Source organism: Glycine soja, chromosome 9 (assembly GCF_004193775.1).
Source record: "Glycine soja cultivar W05 chromosome 9, ASM419377v2, whole genome shotgun sequence".
Taxonomy (NCBI): domain Eukaryota; kingdom Viridiplantae; phylum Streptophyta; class Magnoliopsida; order Fabales; family Fabaceae; genus Glycine; species Glycine soja.
Window position 1 is genome coordinate 2,067,706 of NC_041010.1, and position 20,629 is coordinate 2,088,334.

The 20,629-nt window shown below is 30.7% G+C and overlaps 2 protein-coding genes across 3 annotated transcripts; one reads left to right on the plus strand and one right to left on the minus strand.

Annotated features, from left to right (window-relative positions):
- Positions 1 to 725: 725 nt before the first annotated feature.
- LOC114367932 lies at positions 726 to 5,487 on the minus strand. The gene is made up of 11 exons (XM_028325199.1): positions 5,334 to 5,487; positions 5,127 to 5,204; positions 3,992 to 4,087; positions 3,812 to 3,887; positions 3,634 to 3,720; positions 3,435 to 3,508; positions 3,230 to 3,337; positions 3,005 to 3,142; positions 2,131 to 2,236; positions 1,707 to 1,915; positions 726 to 1,262 (listed from the first exon to the last, which is right to left on the minus strand). The coding sequence occupies exons 1-11, from the start codon at positions 5,400 to 5,402 to the stop codon at positions 1,194 to 1,196; spliced, it is 1,110 nt and encodes a 369-aa protein (XP_028181000.1). The 5' UTR covers positions 5,403 to 5,487; the 3' UTR covers positions 726 to 1,193.
- A 5,050-nt stretch (positions 5,488 to 10,537) lies between these two features.
- LOC114367270 (homeobox-leucine zipper protein HDG11-like) lies at positions 10,538 to 19,541 on the plus strand. Of its 2 annotated transcripts, none has more exons than XM_028324419.1 (10): positions 10,538 to 10,736; positions 12,169 to 12,286; positions 12,391 to 12,582; positions 13,030 to 13,512; positions 13,791 to 13,892; positions 13,993 to 14,196; positions 16,577 to 16,757; positions 18,106 to 18,377; positions 18,493 to 18,582; positions 19,015 to 19,541. In XM_028324419.1, the coding sequence occupies exons 1-10, from the start codon at positions 10,612 to 10,614 to the stop codon at positions 19,390 to 19,392; spliced, it is 2,145 nt and encodes a 714-aa protein (XP_028180220.1). In that variant the 5' UTR covers positions 10,538 to 10,611; the 3' UTR covers positions 19,393 to 19,541. The 2 variants fall into 2 exon arrangements, with proteins under 2 accessions (XP_028180220.1, XP_028180221.1); XM_028324420.1 differs by having other exon boundaries at positions 19,018 to 19,541.
- Positions 19,542 to 20,629: the final 1,088 nt, after the last annotated feature.

Genomic DNA, 20,629 nt, shown 5'->3' on the forward strand with positions numbered 1-20,629 from the left:
TTTGCATGCAACAAACTCAAAAGTACTTATTTTTAACTGATATCCAATCATGCACTGGTTTTGCATGCAACAAGTTCGATGCTTTCCCCTTCCAAAATGTTTTATTTTAATGATATAGAAGAAAATGTAGGTAAAAATATACATGCTTCAAAATTCTATTGTTTTAGAACATTTTTGTATTGTTATTAATTAATTATTTGTAGTCTTATGTAACTGCATTTGTTTTGGAATTGTTCAGTCATAAATTTCGAAAGATGCATAAATTTGTTTGATCTGAAGTGTGCCCGGTAGTGGTAGATGGATGCTTTTGAAGTGTGAATATTATGATCCGAACCCCAAAACAATGTTTAAGTTCGTTATTCGTAATGATCCCCAGTTAAAGTATAATTTTAATATAAAAAAAAAATGTGCGTACCAGTCCTGACCTAGGGAGAGGAATTATATGCTGTTTAGTTGATGAGAATAAGTTGAATTATATCCTAATTTGACTTTAATCCAGAATATATTTAACCATAGTCTTCATATACTAATTTAATAATGAAATTTTTGAAAAATTCATGCAATAATAAGCCATATATGAAGAATCCATCTTATTTCTTATTTCACCCCATCTGTTAGTTTTACAGAAAACGAATGTACTTTAGAATGGGGATAGAAGCTAAACAACATTCACATGGCTGACGTGCTTCATAATCAATCAACAATCATGGGGAAGAGAAGCACAATGTCAATAAATGGTGAGCTCGTGTTGTATGAAAACAATGCTCTGCTCATTATTTAGAAACAGAAATGATCATTATTTTACAATAGAATTGAAATAATTTCGATCAAAATGATAACCACGGGGTACACCCATTATGGTAAATGGCTGGAATAATAACACACCTACTATGACTATCTACGTCCTGATTAAACACGGGGGAACAATGCTTCACATTTAAACAACATCGGTACACAATAATCCCCTATTCTCTAGACTCAAATCCTGATTGGACTAGTTTCCAATACCTCATTATATGAATATAATTGGCTACACCGGTCCATTAAACACAAGTAACAAAAGCTATAACAATAATATAATCATGCACACGGATTAGAGGCATCAAGAAAAAGACTCCCCCAATTACAAGGTTCAGCGGCAGACCGGTTCTCCTTCGTTGGTTGAAAAGATTTGTCTTGGTGCGCATCCATGCTTAATCAAGCTTGACATTAGAATATAGAAGGGTGTCCCTTGTGAGCGGCATATTCAGGAGGTAGCATATCTGCCAGCAAACAAATAAATTAATAAATATTATGCATCAATATCAATATTACCTATCCACCATAGCATCATTAATGACGGATCCTAAAGGACCTTATGCATGATTATCCTCGTATGTAATCCTTTGATTCCTTCATAAAGAGATGGATTATCCAAATGCGAAACTAACACTTTTACTGATACTTGCACCCATCGTCCAAACAAAAGAATCATTTAAACTATCACGCTAGGATTTCAATCATGAATAAGTTTTCAAGTAGTTGCTATGATAGGTTACTACCCTGCCCCTGCTCTAATCAAAATAAAGATTGCCTTCCAATATTTAGCTAGGCCTTAATGACAGATTTTAAACCATACAGAAAAGGGGTTTCTTTTTTGAATTTCCATTTTTATCTGATTAATAATATTACTATTAACTAGCATAATTAGTTCACCTAATACTTACCCCCATAAGGGTTGAAACGAGCAATATAATTCCTGTTATCCAAGCAAGGGTTCTCCTAACCAGCACCACTTCTGGCAATGTTGCATTCACTGCATTTGTTTCTGCCAACCATCGAGCATACGGATGGTGAGGAGTAAATATCACATCAAACTTCTTGCCCGACTCTTGAGTAGTGGCCCCGTGACAGTAGATAATTCCAACAATTTGACCTGCTCAGTCATTTGATCATTGAGAGGTTACAAGAAAGCAAGTTAACTTTTTAGATCAATACAGTTGACATCTGATATAATCTGAAGAATGAATGATCAGCTAAGACTTTGCCAGTTGTTTGACAGGGTTTTCTATATTAAAGCAAATCATTACCAATATTGAAAGGCTTTAATTTAAAATCAAACAGCAATTGTTTTAGCCTAACAAAATTGACCTTTATATGCTTCTTGCAGTGAACTAAATATCTTTGTCAAAGTTGCATATAGCAATTCAACTCCATGCTGAGCAATACTTTCAGTTTCATATTGCTCTTGCAAAACCTGCACCATATTAGTCAACAAGACAATTAAAATCCATGTATATAACATCAACAGTCAACATTTTTATTGATTACTGGTTATGTTCAAAAACTAGATAACAAAAGAAATGCTCATTGTATCAAGTACGCAATATTACTTTTGTTTTCTTTAAACATATATGTAGCTGAAGAAATAAAAGTAATAATGGAATCAATGCTCTTTTGTCAGGGTAATGGAATTAGGGATTAAAGATTTGCTGCACGGGGAGACTCTAAGAAGTGGAGAAATATAATGTCTCACTAGACATATCAGTAATACATGTAAATTGAGAAAAAGCATTAGAAAGAAAATTGTTATTAACTCCAATATCATATCAATATACGTTCATATAAATTCAGAAAAAGCATTAAAATAATTTTTTTATTAAAGGAATATCCTTTAAGAACATCAAATCTAGAAGTAAATAACATGACCCTTGTAAGACTAATACAGTTTCATTTTTATAGGAAAAGAGATATCATTAAAAAGAAAAGAAACAACAAACATCTAACTGATGAGAAAAAGATGCATCACCAGGGTCTCCTGGCCCTTAAATTTTCTTTTGTATAGGGTAATGTTCTTATCCTCTCCCTAGGCAGTGCTAACAATTGCGGATTGCAGAATATGGTGGAAAGCCAATAATCTACTATATTGGATAACGTTGCGGGTAAATAGCACATTTCACATGGCAGTTCTTCCAAAAATTCAAAAGAAGAATAAGGCAAAGGTGTGAAGAAGAACATGACATACCTTAATGCCATTGAAGCATCCTGTTAACAACTCAGCAGGACTCTTCACACTCTGTGATAAATTGTCATGCATTTGAATTGCTCTTTGGACATTACGTGTGAGAGACATAAGACCTATGATGAACTTCCTTTCTGCTTTCTGCAAACACAAACATGTAAAACTCCCAATCAGTCTTAACACATTCACATAAAAGTAGAAAAATATACCTTAAAATCCTCATTATACCTTTGACATATGAAGATTCACTGAGGCACCATTTGCCAATGGAATGGTAAGCACTCCATTTAATGGCTCAAGGGCATCAGGAGCATATGATCCACCTATCGAAGATGACTAAGAAAACAATGACAAAGTCATTTTCACATGAAACGTGATAATCAAATAATACAGAAATAGCTCATAGGCATGTATAATATAAATCAAAACTAACAAAATCACTAATTTCTTTGTCAGTCCAGTCTTCCAGTTGCTCATCCAAAGAAACCACAGAAACATCATTTTCATCTGCATAAATTTAAAAACAACAATGAAAACGAAGCTCTTTTACAAAAAATTATTAAATCATATTGCCTACCACCATTTTCATTATATTCTCTTTCTTTTCCAAAATGAACTTTTCAAAGCCTCACCTGGAAGTTGAATGTCAACTTTATCTGAATTTGTACTCCAAAATGAATTGCTGAACATTGGATTATCCTGGACAATATTTCCAAGACCTGCATTCATGATACATTACACTATTATCTTTTTACGAAAGAGAGAACCAATATAGAATTTGATTATTAAAATTAATCCAAGGTCAGAGACCATTGATTCCATTCACTTCCAGCAAAAACACAGCACGAGGCCTCTTGAATGGGTTAGGAATCAGAACATCATTCAACTGCACGAAAAACAAAATATCGTCATCAATCAAATCTATAACAAAAATATGATGTAACATGAATAATGTAGTGAAAACAGAACATCACTGATGATTTCAAGAACCTTGGATGAACTGGCAGCTGGAAGGGTGGAAGGAGGAGCAAAACCAAGCAAGACTGACACAGCAGCACCAGCTTCTTCTAGCAACAGTGAAGGTTGCTGCAACATGAAATAATACCACCCAGTGAGATAATTATTATTGATTCAACCATTAAAACAGAATGCAGTAATCTCGTTAGTGAAGCTAAGTGGAATATGGAACATTTAATCTATTTAACTAATTGGTCTAATTGGAAATGTTTCAGATGGATTCTACCAGTCAAAATTTCTTAAAAGGCTCTTTATCCAAATTCTTTATCATTTGAGTTATGACATTAAGAACCACACAATCTATTTATACAAGGGCATCTGTGATGCCAGTGTAATGAGAAATTCCCACTATCTGCTTATTTCACTTCTCCAAACTGCTAGCACATCCTAAAGAGTATAGAGCCACTGAATTTACACAGGTTGATAGTGGTAATCTATATTCTATTTTGCAGACTACTGTCCAAATCCCACAATAGAATACAGATTTCCATATCCTTTCTGACCTACGACCAGGTCTACTTTATCCGGAGAAAGCAGTCCACTAACCTACTTTATTACCTTTGATACTACCACTTCAAAGTCGAGCTTCTTCTGCAATCAGAAATTAGCAATAAAACCCCGAAACTCTGTTTGCTCAATATTTTGACAATCCAACGAAGTTCTATGGAAGATGCTTTTACAGAAAATCATTTTATCTACTGATTTGAAGATGGATTTGTTTCATGTATTACAATAAATTTGAAGGTGATAAACTAACGCCATAGCATCCAAACTCACCAAATAAACAAAATTCCGGGGCTGAAATGTTACAATTCAGTTCTGGCATCTATTGAAAGTTCTTATTCATTCATCAAGTGTCACTTCCCCGGACATTCCAACACTACCGACTAGGCAGAAAGGCTCATATTGCATGATTTATTCATAACATTTCGAAAATGGAATTTATTTTATCGACTAAAATTGTTCGGTCCTAATTTTTTTAAATAAACTTAAAATCAAAGTACCATAAATGCGTATTCAAATAAACGACTGAAATTCGCAACGATCAGCGAGTTGAATTGGAAGATAGCATAAAATGCAGAAACGAGACAAAAAGAAGAATCTGAACCTCATAGTTGGATGATCTGGCGCGAATGAATTGATTACTGGAGCTATCGACGAAGAAGACGGAACCAGAAGCCTCACCCTGCGACAACACACACACACACACACAATCGAATCAAACAAAGAGAAAATTGTTAGATCGAAGCCGCACCGCCATCAAGTTCTTACGTACTCATGAGATTGAAGAGAACACTGAGAGGGAGAAACGAACCTTGATTTGAGGAGAGAAGAAAGAGACAATGAGGAGAAGGCTCCAAATGACGGAAACGCGAAACTCCATCGCAGAGAGAGAGAGATCCAGAGGTTCCACTTCAGCAACGTGCTTCGTTATTTCTCGCAATAATGAAACGTAAATCGCACTCAGAAGACACAGGCTCGTTTGGGCCTTCTCAAATCACTGGGCCTTTAAAAAGCAAAATCTAGGGCCTGAAATTGACATCCCTATGTTGCTATTTAAACCCCCACCAGTAAAAAGACCTCCCTGCCCTCACCATTTTCCCTACTCCCGCCTCTTAAAACACCCCCCACCCCGGTGGACACCCCCTTACCCTCTTCCTCTCGTTCTCTTGCTGCTTGCTCTTCAGCTAAGCCTTTTTCCAAATTTTGGCCACGTAAGCCTCCTTTATCTCCTTCTCATAGCTCAACATTCCATTCATCTCCACCAATTGTGCTACTTAAACTCCATTTTTTTTTTTCCATTTCGTAGATCTGAAAAAAAGTTAACGATATGCATTGGGTGTTGTTGCCTTGTGTTTCAAGTACGAGCACTTCAATGATGCCAACATGCACAATTGTTGCAAGTTTGTTGGATATACGATATAGATTATATTTTGTTACGTAATTCTAGGTTTTTAGTTTTACGATAAATATTTATGGTAATGTTCTATTTAGGCAAGGGTTTATATATGAGCACTTTTCAACTATTGGTTGCAAGAGAATCAATACATACATTAAGACAAATCCCCGAAGGAGATCCTACTAAATTCACTACAATTAGATGGTGTCATTTGGACACAATTCAATGATCAATGAAAGGTGCAACAATTTCGTGGGATATATATTATACTTGATTGGCTTGCTTCGATTTGGCAGCCACGTTCATGCCTATCTACTCGAGTGGATCTTACGTCAATTTGGCCATGTCTAGGGGATTCCTCAACCCCCTCATCGGATTATATATATAGGTGCCCTCTTTTGAGGATGTTGATGAGTATTATCGACAATGTGCATTGATGATTATTATAGTGGTTTCACATCTACTCTCATCCATACATATTGTCCCCAATAAAAGGTCCTCTCCTTATGCCTTATCGGCATGCATGCTACAACAGCCAGCCAGATAAACACCCAGATAAACCATCTAGATAGATAATTAGCATGATAATTATCGTGTAAGTATCTTTATATCTCTATCTTTTGTGTTGTATAATTTCATTGTACTTATATATATATTTTTTTGTAGAAGATTTTCAAACCATATTAGATTTAAGGAAAATGAGGCTTGTGAGGATATTTAGTACTGTGTATTGAGCTGGGTGTTGAGGTGGCCGGTGGGCATAAAATTAAGAACACTTCAAGAGCATGCACAAAGTGGAGGAGGAAGACTTGCCAAGTATTTATGTTTTGTCTTTTGTATTTGACGTTGTGTTTTTATTATTGTATTTTGTTATTGAACGTTAGGTTGTGTATCTATGATGATTTTAGTTTGATTTCTTCTATAATGTTACACCCATCTATATATATCATGTTAATTATGAAAAGTAGCCTAAGAATGAAATCGCTTTAATTAAACTCCATCGAAATAAAATAAATATTAAATCACAAGCTTATAATTTTCCCCATAACACAACAAAAACTTGTTTGGGTTATGTATCTGAGGGTCACACAATAAAACCATATACAGAATGAAAACTTATCTTTGTTATGTATGCGCGTTGTTTTTTTACACTATTGTTAAATTAGAAACATATCATTCTTGAAATAATTTTTAATATTATTTTATAAAAATTAATACACTTATTTTTCTTGATAATTTTTAATTAGATAACAATATAAAAATATTTACATTCTTAGTTTATTTTAATTTTTTTACTTTTAATTTGTTGTAGTCTCTTGTTTTAGATTTTTGGAAGGATAAGAGAGAGATATATAGTTATAAAAGTACGTTTTTTGTAATTTGTTTAGTTAAGTGTTTAATGAATAAAATGGTAGAAACGTATTAATTATTATTATTTAATTATATACTTATTTGTAAAAATATTACAAAGAAATAAAAATAATATAAAAATATTAGATTCATAATTAAGAAAGATAGAAGGTATATTAGCAAAATAAAAATAATTTTGAAACAATTTTAATTATTTAAAGAAAATATGAAATATTTTTAAGAATTTTTAATTTGATTGAAAGACTTTTTTTATTTGTTGATATGTATATTAAAGGCATATCTTTAATATTCACCCAAAAGGAACATATTTAATAAAATTATTTTTAAATGTTTACAAACTTAAAAAAATATTGTGAAATAAATAATGACACTAAATATAATTTTAAAAGTATTTCAAGGTAACTTTGATTTAGGAAACAATTAATTACATTTTCAATATTATGAAATACTAGGTATGAAATTTTTAAACCATTAATTTTTTATTAACTAGTTTTATTTAAAATTTTTTAAGGGATCTATCATTATTATTAGTACTAATTAATTATTTTTCTCTCCTATTTTAATATTTTTTTAAAAAATTGAATAAACTTTCCTTTTATGTTAATATTTTTTATTTATTTTGAATTTTGGATTTTTCTAAAATAGAAATTATTTTTAAAAAATTTGTAAAGTTTTAGTTATTTTTAAATTTTCATTTTATGTTAAGATGTTTTTATAAAATTTTCCTCTTTTTATCATTTTAATTAATTTTAAAAAAATCATGTTAAATTTATTTATATTAAATATTTTATATAAAATTAATTATTATTAATTTATTTTTAAAAATTTATTTCCCTCTAAATCTATTCAACTTATATTTTTAGTTGAACTAAACAATATCCTTTGATTAATGTTCAATATATTTGCTAGTATATGATAATAGCTGTCCTTATTTTATGACAAGTGATTTTTAATTAGTTTATGTATAAGAATAAATTCAAAATGTAATACTTTTAAAACGGTTACATATTCATAGAAAAACCTTTTACACTAAACAAAATAAATAAGACAAATAGATTTTTTTAGGTAAAAATAACACATATAGATAAAACTTTGGAAATTGAGGAGTAAATTAATTATGATAAAACTTATGTGAATTAATCATTAATTATTACAGTTAGTTTGGAGTGTTCGCGTTCGGTTTAATTTGATTTTTGATTAAAAAAATCATCCAAATCAAATCTATAAAATATATGTGATTCAATTTGATTTGATTTTTGTTTAAAAATAAAATTTGAACCAAACAAACTAATACTTTAAAGTTTGGTTGATTCAATTTTTACTATTTTTACTAAAATATTATACCATTAAAATTTTTATATTTTCTTTTCATGTTTTAAATTAAATTTAAAAAAATTACTAATAACAACCTATGATACTTATTAATATGTTTAATTTTCTACAATAAAAATCTATCAAATTTTCATCAATTTTAAATCAAATATATCTTAAAAAATTTATTGAAAAAAAATGATATACATTATATAAATTTCATATAATAACACTACAAAACATTATAACACTCCCGTGATATACATATAAATCATATAACACTAAAGTAATATAAGTATTAATAATATAAGTGTTGCAATTCGATTTAAAAAACAAAAATCAAAAACCGAACCAAGCAGATTGATTTTAGAAAAAATCATCCAAATAAAATCTAAAAAAATCAGTTTAGTTTGATTTTTGATTTTTTTAAATAATTTTTCATTTTTATTTTGGATTGATTTAAATTTCAACACTTGTACAGTCATTTCCATAAAAAAATTACAGTCAGACAAAATTTACAAATATAAAAAGTTTTGATATTATCAACTGAAGAATTTAGAATAAACCGAATTCTAATAATAGTATTTAAAAATGTTTTTAAAAAATCAGACGCATTGAGTGAGAATAGATTGATAAAACTCTCCGCTCTTAAGAGTAAACACTTTAATATATAATTACTATTTATTTTTTTAATAAAATATTCACATTTCAATGTTGTTAAATTTTTAAATTTCATTCATCTTATTTTTTATATCACTATAATGTTTATTTCTTTTCTTTTTGAACGAATATAATGTTTATTTCTAATGGTACTCTTTACTGAAAATAAATTTATTCTGTTTTGTAATGTGTCACCACCGCTATTATTTGATCATTAATTGATTTCGTCATCCGCATTTATTAATTTCTTTTCAATTTCACTTTTTATGCTTTTATTAAATAAAAAATTATAAATTTAAAAGCTTCAATTAATGTCTTTCTCTCACAACATTTATTCGAGTATATCATACTCTAAAAAAATAGAACTAAAGGCTCCAATTAGTGCCTCCCACCACAATTACTACGAGAATATATTATATAGTAAAATAATAATATAAATAAAAGGCTTCAATTAATGACTTTTCGCAATATACGAATAAAAACACATCCTTAAAGCGATGCTCATTAATTGCTTACAATTTATTTATTTTTAATTTGAGTGGCCCTGTGTAGCCAATGTACATTTAAAAGGCTCATACTCATTTATTGTCAATTATCTTATCCTGCTTAGAAACTAGAAAGTATATTTATTTTGAACCTGTTTTTGTTTTCCTCCTCTTTGCATATTCCTTCTTATTTCATTACAAGGGTAAGCACAAACTTAACTCCACGATATATATGCATTTTTTTTTTAAACCACCAAACCGAAACTTAACCCCACAGTTTCAAATTTCATAGTCAAAATTCAGTTTCAGTGTTTTGTTTTTTAGTTTGATATTTTCCGAGTTCTCTCATCTTTTTGCATGCATATCATGAGTTGTCATGCTTGGTACAATGCAAGGCTAGGCAAAACCATCCGTTACAATCTGAATTTTTCCAAATATACTCTTCATTAATATTTTTTTTTCTTATAACTTTCATAATTTGTTTTTTACTACCCCATATGGCTGTTACTAGGTTGGAGAGGTATGCTTGTATGCGTGTAAATAAGTTGAACATTTAATTTCTGTCCATCATAGCACACAGTTTTTTTTGGTCGGCAAAATAACACAATAATCTTAGGGAAAATCCTTCCTAGGAGGTAAAAATCTCATTATTATTATTATTTTCTTTGCCGGATTTTATCACTTTTTGTGATCTTGGAAATGCAAACTGCAAAGGTAACTCCTATATGCTCACCAAGACTGAGGTCGTCATGCAAATTGGCATTTATATAAATCTCTTAAGAGTTCACACAACTCAACGCAAAAAAGGGTAAAGGAAGCAAAACACTCAAAAACTCTAGTCTTTTGCAGGTGAATTGAAAAAAAAAATGGATTTTGCCATGGGAGCTGCTGGTGGGTCTGGTGATGATCAACACAATCAGAGCTTAAACAAAGGAAAAAAGACGACCACCTACCGTCGTCATAAAGAGGATCAAAGAACTAGGCTTGAAGAGTAAGATGACTTCTTGCTATTTTTTTTTTTTAAAAAAATTTAATTTGCTAGTCTTTGAATTATATGAGTGAAGGATATAAAAGAAAATGGCTAACTTGTCTCAATCGCAGCAGATACCGCGAGATTGACAATTGATACTTTGGAGATCTCTTGCTGCATGTATATATAGAGCAAGCTATATCCATAAAATCTAATCACTTTTTCATGTAGTTATCAAGTTCAATTCATTATGTGCGTATAGGTTGAATAATAAATTACTGAGTTATTTTTTTCTTGGCTTGTTTTTTTTTTTCATGACATGGGTTTTGCTTTGTTTGATGCTTTTAAAGGAAGATCTTTTGTTGATCTACTTTCCAAGCGAAATTAGAATTTAAGATCATGACTGCTGTTTTTTGTTTTAAAAAAATATTTTTGCATATTTTTATTAATTTTTGTGGGGTATTAGTCTTCACATGTCTGTTGTGTATTTTAGGCATGAGAACCATACGAGTTGAAATTGGTTTGACTCTTCATGTCCCTGTAACCCTATCTCCATTGAGTTTTGTGGGTTTAATTTTTTCTTTTTTAGGAAAACCTGTTTCACTTATATATATATTTTAAGTAAATTATTTATTAAATTATAAATTATATTTTAATTTAAATAATATATAAATTCAATAAATAACAAAGATCTTAGAAAAAAAATGAAATTAATTGTTTATTTAATTTTTTATTTATTTGTTATCATAATTTTAATTATTTAACTATTAAAATAATAATTTATATTTTTAATAAATATAAAAAATAAAAGTATGAAAATGAAATCTTAACTTTTATATATATATATATATATATATATATATATATAATATAATATAATATGCTTTTAAAATAAAACATAACATAGTAGCCGGGGTTTGGGAGTGGGATTACATCCACGACCTTAGGGAAACCGAGTTTTTTCTACCAAAATCATATCAAAGTTGAACGAATACTTAAGAGTTTGAATTTAATTATAATGACTTGTGTTCGTGTATCTTTTCTGGCTCCTCTATATATTAATTTCATTTATTTTTAAAAACCATTTTTAAATTTCCCTTCCGTGATTGGTTCCATTTGCGATTGGTGCCTTCTGTAATGCCATAGTTTATCTGACAAGAATGGGCAAGCCAACAAGCAACACCAAGAATGAAAGTGGAGATGATGAATTGCATTTTAGATATATTAATACTTTTTCTGATTAAAAAAAAGATATTAATTTTCATATACTTGTTGATGTCTCTGTATACTTATACACACATATACTTGTCATTTTAGTAATTAATGGCATAGCATTCTACATATCCTTCATAGCTTATGTAATTTTTTTTCGGGATTATGCATTTGTTATTCAACTTAAATTATCTTGCAATACTTTCTCTATTAACTGGGATCTTTGTTTCAAATTTATAAGACTGTTCAGAAAGTGCCCAAATCCAGATGAAATCGAAAGACGTCAAATAGCCAAAGATCTCGGGCTTGAGCCAAAACAAGTAAAATTTTGGTTTCAGAATAAGAGGACTCAAAAAAAGGTGCGTAATCTATATATTTTCTTTACTTAGATACATCATTATATTAAAACATTATTTTACATGCTATTCTAACCATTTTACATGTGCTATGATCTTATATAAAGACTATATCTGAGCGAGTGGATAATAATGTCCTTCGTGTTGAGAATGAAAGAATGCACAACGAAAACCTCGTACTGAGAGAGGCATTAAAGACTATAATTTGCCCTTCTTGTGGGGGTCCACACAATGAAGATGAAAGGCGTGAACTTTGTCTAGAACAACTTCGTCTTGAAAATGCTCGTCTAAAAGCACAGGTTAGTTAACTACTTTGATTAGTTATTTATTTATTTATTTATTTATTTATTTATGTGAATTGTTGTTTATTTGATTGGTTTTATTATTACTCAGATATATATTTTTGGTTCTTTGAAATTTTGTCTTTTTATTTTTGTTCCTCTTTTTCTTTTCCTTAAAAATTACAAAAGTCATGCCTATTGTAGGCCATCAAAAGATTAAAATCACATTATTCTATTAAAGATAGAAAACAAGAAATTAAATGAAAATAAAATAACAAATATTATGTTATCTTTGAGACTAAAAACATTTTTTATCAAAAAATTTTAATTTATTATAATGTTAATTCTTATTAGGAGAAAAGTAAACTTATGATATTCTTTCCTTATTCCTTAATCATTCAATACATCTTATAAAAGCTATATATAATATGATTCATATCTATTTGTGTTTTTTTTTTTTTGCAGCATGAGAAGTTGTCTAAGTTTCTTGTACAGCACATGGATAAACCAATTTTGGAACAAAACTTGGATTCCCCTATCAGAGGATCTTCGTCACATGGTCCATTACTAGGAAGTTCTCTAAGACTAAGAGCTGGAAGATCTCGTATGAATCTTGGTGCTTCAACAAGTCATGATTCATTTCAAGATGAAGAAGATACCATGTCAAGCCAAGCTGGGAGCAAAATAATAACACAGATGGAAAAGACAATGATGGCACATATTGCAGTGGCTGCTAAGGATGAATTGCTCAAGCTTTTGCGCACAAATGAGCCCTTATGGGTCAAGTCTTCAACTGATCAGAGATATGTTCTTCATCTTGAATGCTATGAAACGATCTTTCCAAGGATTAACCACTTCAAGAATTCCAAAGCGCGCGTAGAATCATCAAAAGATTCGCGAATTGTCAGAATTAAGGCGAAGGAATTAGTTGACATGCTTTTAAATTCGGTCAGTACTATTACTTTCGCCCTCATATATATATATATATATATATAATCATAATCATTGGCAGACCTACATTATGATCAAGGGTGTATCTCATTTTTTTAAAACTCACAAGTAAATTGTTTTTTTACAAAATTTTATAATTTATTTTGTATTGTATTTTTTCTATATTTATATATTTGAACCCCTGATTTCAATTTGTATAATTTGCTCCACTAGCTCAGGGTCTTGCATTGGTCACTGATTCATAATGAATTTTCTTTATTTTGTAACCTTTGTAGGAAATTTGGGAAAATCTTTTCTCAAGAATTGTTACAAAAGCGCGCACAATCCAAGTACTTGAAAATGGTTCATTGGAAAATCGAAGTGGAGTTTTGTTGCTGGTATACTTTCATGCAAACCTTATTGCTCCATGCAATAAGTTTCTTTGTTACAATAGTATTTCAATTTTATAACAAACCACGATTTTTTTATATTTTGTAGATGCGTGAAGAGATGCACGTTCTTTCACCTTTAGTGCCATCTCGGGAATTCTACTTCCTTCGCTATTGTCACCAAGTTGAAGCTAATGTATGGGTTATAGCAGATGTTTCAGTTGACTGCATGAAAGAGAACAACCATGATCCTAACTGTTGGAGGTTTCCCTCTGGATGCATGATTCAGGGAATTTCTAATGGCATGTGCCAGGTGAGTACATATATGTAGTTGCATTGGTGAAATAAGTCATCAATGTATAATATATTGTTGTTATACTTTATGGTCAAATACATGGTCAACCACTAATTTCTTACTTTTTGTGTCAAATTTTTCGTAACAATTAACATTTCTGGTTCTATATCAGTAATGCTAAATTGTACCATAATTAGTTGCATAAAAGCCACACAAATAAGATAACTAAAGTCTGATTTGTTATTTTTTTTTACTCCAACTACCCATGTATGGTTATTAGTTTCCTAATTGATTTTACCACTAATTTGTAGATTTTTGTGTCAACTTTTTCATAGCAAATAACATCTCTCTTTCTTATATATCTGCGACGTATTTAATTTGAAAGGAAAATGTGCATGTCAAAAAATGCATGAATATAAAAAATTGTATTTTTAACACCTCTTAATATATATACTCATTAAGATGTGTTTCTTACTTCACACATCACCATACTTTAAAGGAGTTGGATATGAAATTTTAATGTTTATACTCATTAACTTATTTAAAATTAGATGAAATATATATTAGAGACACAAAAAAGGTAAAAAGGGTAAGCAGAGGACAGGAAGGATAAGCATGGAGCAGGGGTGAAGTTGGGTAAATATGAACATTGATGCACATCTAACTTAAAAAATATATGTTGGTTCGAGTTATCATGTAAGGATGTTAAAAAATAAGTGATATCAAGTTGGTTACCAGGTTAGAAGAAAATGAATCCTATTAAAAATCAATCACAAGACTTATTGTCCAAGATGAATAAATGCTTCATGTGTGAGATGACATGATCTCAAGTTTGGACTTTTTCTCATGACATGAGGGTTTATTGTCCCCTCATTTAGCATGAGAAAATATGATGATGTGGTTAGTTTATGAAATAAATTAAACTTCAAGTTAGTCATTAGGTCACGTCAATCTAGAACAAAATCACCAATCGCACCTTCTCTGTCTCACTTGGTGTCCCACCAATTAAAATTTGTCACATCAATTAAAATCCACACGTGACTATCATGTAATTTCTTTTCTACCATTCTTTTCCCATTTTGTTCCAAATTGGTCTGCTAAGCTATCACTCCCCTTCGCCTCTCCAATCCTAAAACTAATTTCAAATTTGATTCACATCGTTATACTAATATTTAAACTAATTTTAATATAAATTGAAATAATTCTACACACAGTGACTTTGGTAATTACAAAAGAAAGAGGGAACTCATATCTGTTCCCCACCCAACACAACCAAAATAATATGCAAAATAACAACATAATATGCCCTCCATTATAAGCCTACCACAAATCATGACTGAGATATAACGCGGCGCAATAAATGGCATGGAACACCCGAAGGATAAAACCACAGCCACTTCAACTGTGGGCCGAGGTTCTGCCATTGACATTAATTTGATATTTTGATAATACTGATAATGCAAATATATATATATATATATATATATATATATATATATATATATATATATATATATATATAAGATAATTATTTGATAATGGACAAAATTATATAGTTAATATGAGTAAAAGTTTGCAGGGTTTTGCACAATATTCTCTTTCACATCATCATGTCAAGAAAGACACCAAGGGCCATATATAATTAATTGAAGGACAGTTTTGTACCAGTGGGTTGATGATTTCAGGAACCTTGAACTAGGTTTCATTTTTTCTTCCAAAAGACATTTATTTGTGTGTTTTTCCATGTTGGAGGAGAAAAATAAAGAGTGGTTGATTTGGGGTTGGAGAAGGTAGAGGTTGTAGAGGGGGAGGGAACCATATCGGTAAGCTGTAAAAGACAAAATTAGGATAGAATGGAAAGAGAATGACAGAAGAAATCATGTGTGGATTTTAATTAATGTGACACCAAGTGAGATAGGGAGGGTGGGACTGGTGATTTTGTTCGAATCAATCTTATAAATACAAGCTTATATAATGCGTGTAATTAATTTAGTGACTGCTTATTGAAATAATTTATACGATCATTTACTTAATTAGTCCCAATTTGAGGGAAAGGTTTTAAGATAATACCTTTCTTTTTCTTCCTTTTTTTTTCCATTATTTTAAATCATCAAAATAATTTGAGGTAAAGGATTTAAGATATTACCCTTAATCTGTTTCCCCCTTATATATAAAACATCTATTTCTATGATTGAAAGCAAACTCATGGGACAAAGAAATCTTTGCCGTGTGTTTTATGTGTGTATGGGTGTGTATGCCTTTGTTTGTCCGTGCATGTGTGAACATTTAACTTTATATTTCTATTTTAAAGATTATGAAAAGTTGTACTGCATCATTTTGAGACCATTAATGCTAATTGAAACAAACTTTTGTTATAACTTTATATACGTCCTTCCAGGTTTCTTGGGTTGAACATGTTGAAGTGGATGAGAAGATCCAAACACATCATCTGTTTAAAGATCTTGTTAATAGAAATATTGCATATGGAGCAGAAAGATGGCTTTTGGAACTTCAAAGAATGTGCGAAAGATTTACTAGTCTTGAAGTTGAATACATACCTAATTATGACATCGGTGGAGGTTACTCTTTTCCATCTCTGTTCCAAATCTATTTACATTATTTATTTATCGAATTTGTTTTGACATGTGACCATAAGTAATCATTAAAGGTCTAAACGAGTATAGGTTGACTCACGAATTTGATGGACCACTTGATTACATTTTGACATTTTGGTTTGGACCATTGGTTCAGTTCGATTTTTGTTTTCCTAACCCGACCTTGTTTGGCTCGAGTTTTAGGTTATAAGTTTACAAACCTAAAAAATCTAACTCGAGTCATACACAATATGTGTAAGGTTCCTTTTCTCATCCACTCACTCACTCGTTGAAGCTCCATGCTAGAACTCCTTTTTCATTATGTGTCGTGAGGATCTTTTAGTTGACACATGAGTTGAGGCATAAGTTTGACAAAGATATAATATACGATCACTTTGAACTCACGATTATATAAGTCATTGATAATGACACCATCTTGGTGACTGTAGTCTTGTTTGACGACACCCTAAAGATTCTAACATCCTTTGTAACAAGGATATATGAAGAAGACACTCTAAGGAAGTAAATGAGGAGATCATTGAATAATTAATTCATTGATTACACAAATTAAAATTGTAAACCATAAAATCACTAAAGTAATTATTCGTTTGATGATTCCTCATGAACTATCTTTGCCATAATCATAAAGTTTCAAACTTTGCTTCATTTGTACAAGAAGCCTTTCTCATGCCAGTGGCCTAGGTATAAGGCTTTGGTTGTGAGTGGGCATTTCAAGGGTGGTAAACTCATTCCTATATGGTGTTGCTTTTATGAATTCGAAGGTGGTTGGTGAAAGCACCAGAATACAAGGTGATGTTGTAGAGGAAGATGAATATATGATTTTTTTTCTTGATTTTTCATACTGTTTATTTTCAATTTTTATAATTTACTATTATTTTGGAACATTATTTTATCACTTAATTTTAATCAACTTGTCGGTTGGTTTGATTTCAAATGCATACCCAAAAGCAAAAAACTTGAACCAACCTAACTTGGTATTGTTTATTTGGTTTAGATTTCTAGACACCCCAAAGTTGTTTAATAGATTTAGATTTTTGGATGCCCCAAAACTCACTCAACTTGATCCAATTACACCCCTATTAAGCATTAATTTATATAAACAATTTTTTTATACAAAAAGATATTTGTTGAACCCCAAATACAAAAAGTCATCTAACATTTACTTTTGAGGTAATTAGTTAGTAATACTTTATAGGATGTAATTTATATTTGTTAACATTTTTCTAGCCCTATATTAAAAAAACATTCATTTATCTCCTATTTAATCCATTATGTGTACATATCTAAGACTATATATATCATTCATTTTCAGTGATCACTACTCTAGGAGGAAGGATGAGTATGATGAAGTTTTCTCATCAAATGGTTAAAAGCTTCTATGGAATTTTAAATATGTCAAGTATCACTGACTTCCCACAACATTTAGCTGATGAGAATACTGGGATTAGGATTTGTGCTCGAAAAGTCACAAACTCAAATCAATCAAATCCCAATATTATAATCACTGCTACTACATCTTTCCGACTTCCTTTGCCTTCTCAAAATGTTTTTGACTTCTTTAGGGATCCAATAAGACGTGTTAAGGTTTAGCAACTAAGAATATCTCTCTTTTATTTTATTGGCATATAATTAATATTTTTGTTTGTAAATCATAATTTTTCATTATAGAGTCATCCATTCATTTGCTATTTTCTTTTAGTGGGATGCTATGTGTTATAAAAGACCTCTACATGAGATTGCACGCATATCCACGGGAACTCATCCCAACAACTATATATCCATTATTCAGGTACTTAATTACCTTATATATTTCTAAAATAATGCATGATCATTATGTATTGAAATGATTTTAGTTTATATTTAGTTATTAATTTTCTAATGACTTAAATAACATTTTAGTCCATATAATATACGGCTATTTTGTTTTAGACCTCTTAATCTTTTTGTCTATTTTAATCCTCTTAATTTCTTGCATTCTTGTAAGCTTTTAAAATGGAGGAAAAAATTGTAAACCAAATGTCATAAGATAACCGATGAAAAATAGTGTGATTAGGGTTTCATGCATTGGAAAATATATAGTGATTTGTGTACTTATGATTATCATATAAGCTATTGCAATTCCTTTGATTTACCTTTTAGGAAAAATGAAACCTTCAATTAATTTATTGATACTGCTTTTGATATGAACTTGATTAAACTTATTTTAATCATTCATGTGAAGCAGCCTATCCACCCAACTGCAAATAATGTGGTGATTATTCAAGAAAGTTGTACCGATCCTCTAGGATCATATGTTGTATATTCTTCAACCAATATACTTGACATAAAGAGGACAATAAATGGAGAAGATTCATCGACAATGCCATTTTTTCCATCAGGCATTGTCATTTCAGAGGAAGGACAATCTATTACAAATGCTCGCGCATCGAGTAGTGGAAATGGGGATGTAAGAACAAGAGGATCACTACTGACTGTAGCTTTCCAAATATTGATGAATAGTTCACCGACCATGATGATGGAATTTGTGACTGTTGTTAACTCTCTCATCACCTCAACAGTCGAAAACATAAATGATGCTTTGATCAGTTCTTTCAATTAAGATTTCTAGGGATTTTTCATTTCTAGATGAAGGAGGATATGATTGGAAGTTTTTGCTTCCATAGTATTTAAGGGTAGTTGTTGGACCTTCTTGTGTCATTTTGCATAATTATATCACAAAGAATTACATAATTCTTTACTTTTAATTAATTTAAGTCTTTTTTATTTCATATATATAGGGAAAATGATTTGATTGTGAGGTAGAGAACTTCTTTTTCTCTGTGACTAACCTTGGGGGGTCAAACTTATATTGTTGAAGTTGTTAGATAAATGGGGACAACAAGATCATGCAATAGTAGTGGCCATTGTTTTCTTTCTAGGATAAGGTTATAAGAAACAAACAATCACGGCCACCAAGGGGGAAAATGGATTTAACATAGCAAAACCTTGTTAGAATTGAGTATAAGAATGACAACAAATTACTTTCGAAGGTGTATTTAGATGGTAAAGTTTTCCAAGAATTACGTGGACCTTGGAATGATGCTTTAGTGATTAAATTACTTGGAAAGTCAATTGGCTATGGCATGATGAAGGTATGGAATCTCAAAAGGGGCTTTGATATAATGGATGTGGATAATGGGTTTTTCATGGTCAAGTTTGATTTAGCGATGACAAATGTAGTCAAACTTTTGCTTCTCCAAGTGCTCACGTAAAGCAAACCATTGTACGGATTTGGTTCCCAAGATTAAATATTATCTATTATGATAGGAATTTCGTCCTGGCTATTACTTTCATAGTAGGAAAACCCATAAAAGTTTTATCGTAACACTTTGAAGGTTGAGCATAGGCACTTCACAAGAATTTGGGTGATAACGAATATCTCCCAACCAGTGGTGGCTAAAAAGTCTTGGTTTAATGTCCATTGGTACAAAGTGGAATAGAAAGGTCTGTTTATCATATGTGCTTCATGTGGTTATTTTGTCCACTTGGTCAAAAATTTCCTTATACACCCATAATTCTTGTCAAAATGTGCTCGATCATCGCTCTTAAGGGAAGTTGGCCAACAAGAGTTCAACTGGTAATGAAACAAAAATTGTGGAGGGAAATATGACAACATATTCGGTAATGAATTCTCACCTTAATGATGATAAAATATTACATGATGAATGGATGATTGTGAGGTGAAAAAACATTAATCTCCAATTACTAAAGATATAAACAAAAAAAGGTAAAAATTCTAATGCTAGTAACAAATTCAAAGTGATTGTGATTATGAATAATATAATCGATCAGATGGA

What these genes read in the sequence shown, in the direction of transcription:
- LOC114367932 (XM_028325199.1), bottom strand. Translation starts at nt 5,402, where the DNA reads ATGGAGTTTCGCGTTTCCGTCATTTGGAGCCTTCTCCTCATTGTCTCT. An exon ending in CAGCTGCCAGTTCATCCAAG is followed by an intron (nt 3,888 to 3,991) that starts GTTCTTGAAATC and finishes TTTTTCGTGCAG; the next exon opens with TTGAATGATGTTCTGATTCC. An exon ending in GGAAGTGAATGGAATCAATG is followed by an intron (nt 3,721 to 3,811) that starts GTCTCTGACCTT and finishes TCATGAATGCAG; the next exon opens with GTCTTGGAAATATTGTCCAG.
- LOC114367270 (XM_028324419.1), top strand. Translation starts at nt 10,612, where the DNA reads ATGGATTTTGCCATGGGAGCTGCTGGTGGGTCTGGTGATGATCAACAC. An exon ending in ATGCTCGTCTAAAAGCACAG is followed by an intron (nt 12,583 to 13,029) that starts GTTAGTTAACTA and finishes TTTTTTTTGCAG; the next exon opens with CATGAGAAGTTGTCTAAGTT. An exon ending in GAAGTGGAGTTTTGTTGCTG is followed by an intron (nt 13,893 to 13,992) that starts GTATACTTTCAT and finishes TATATTTTGTAG; the next exon opens with ATGCGTGAAGAGATGCACGT.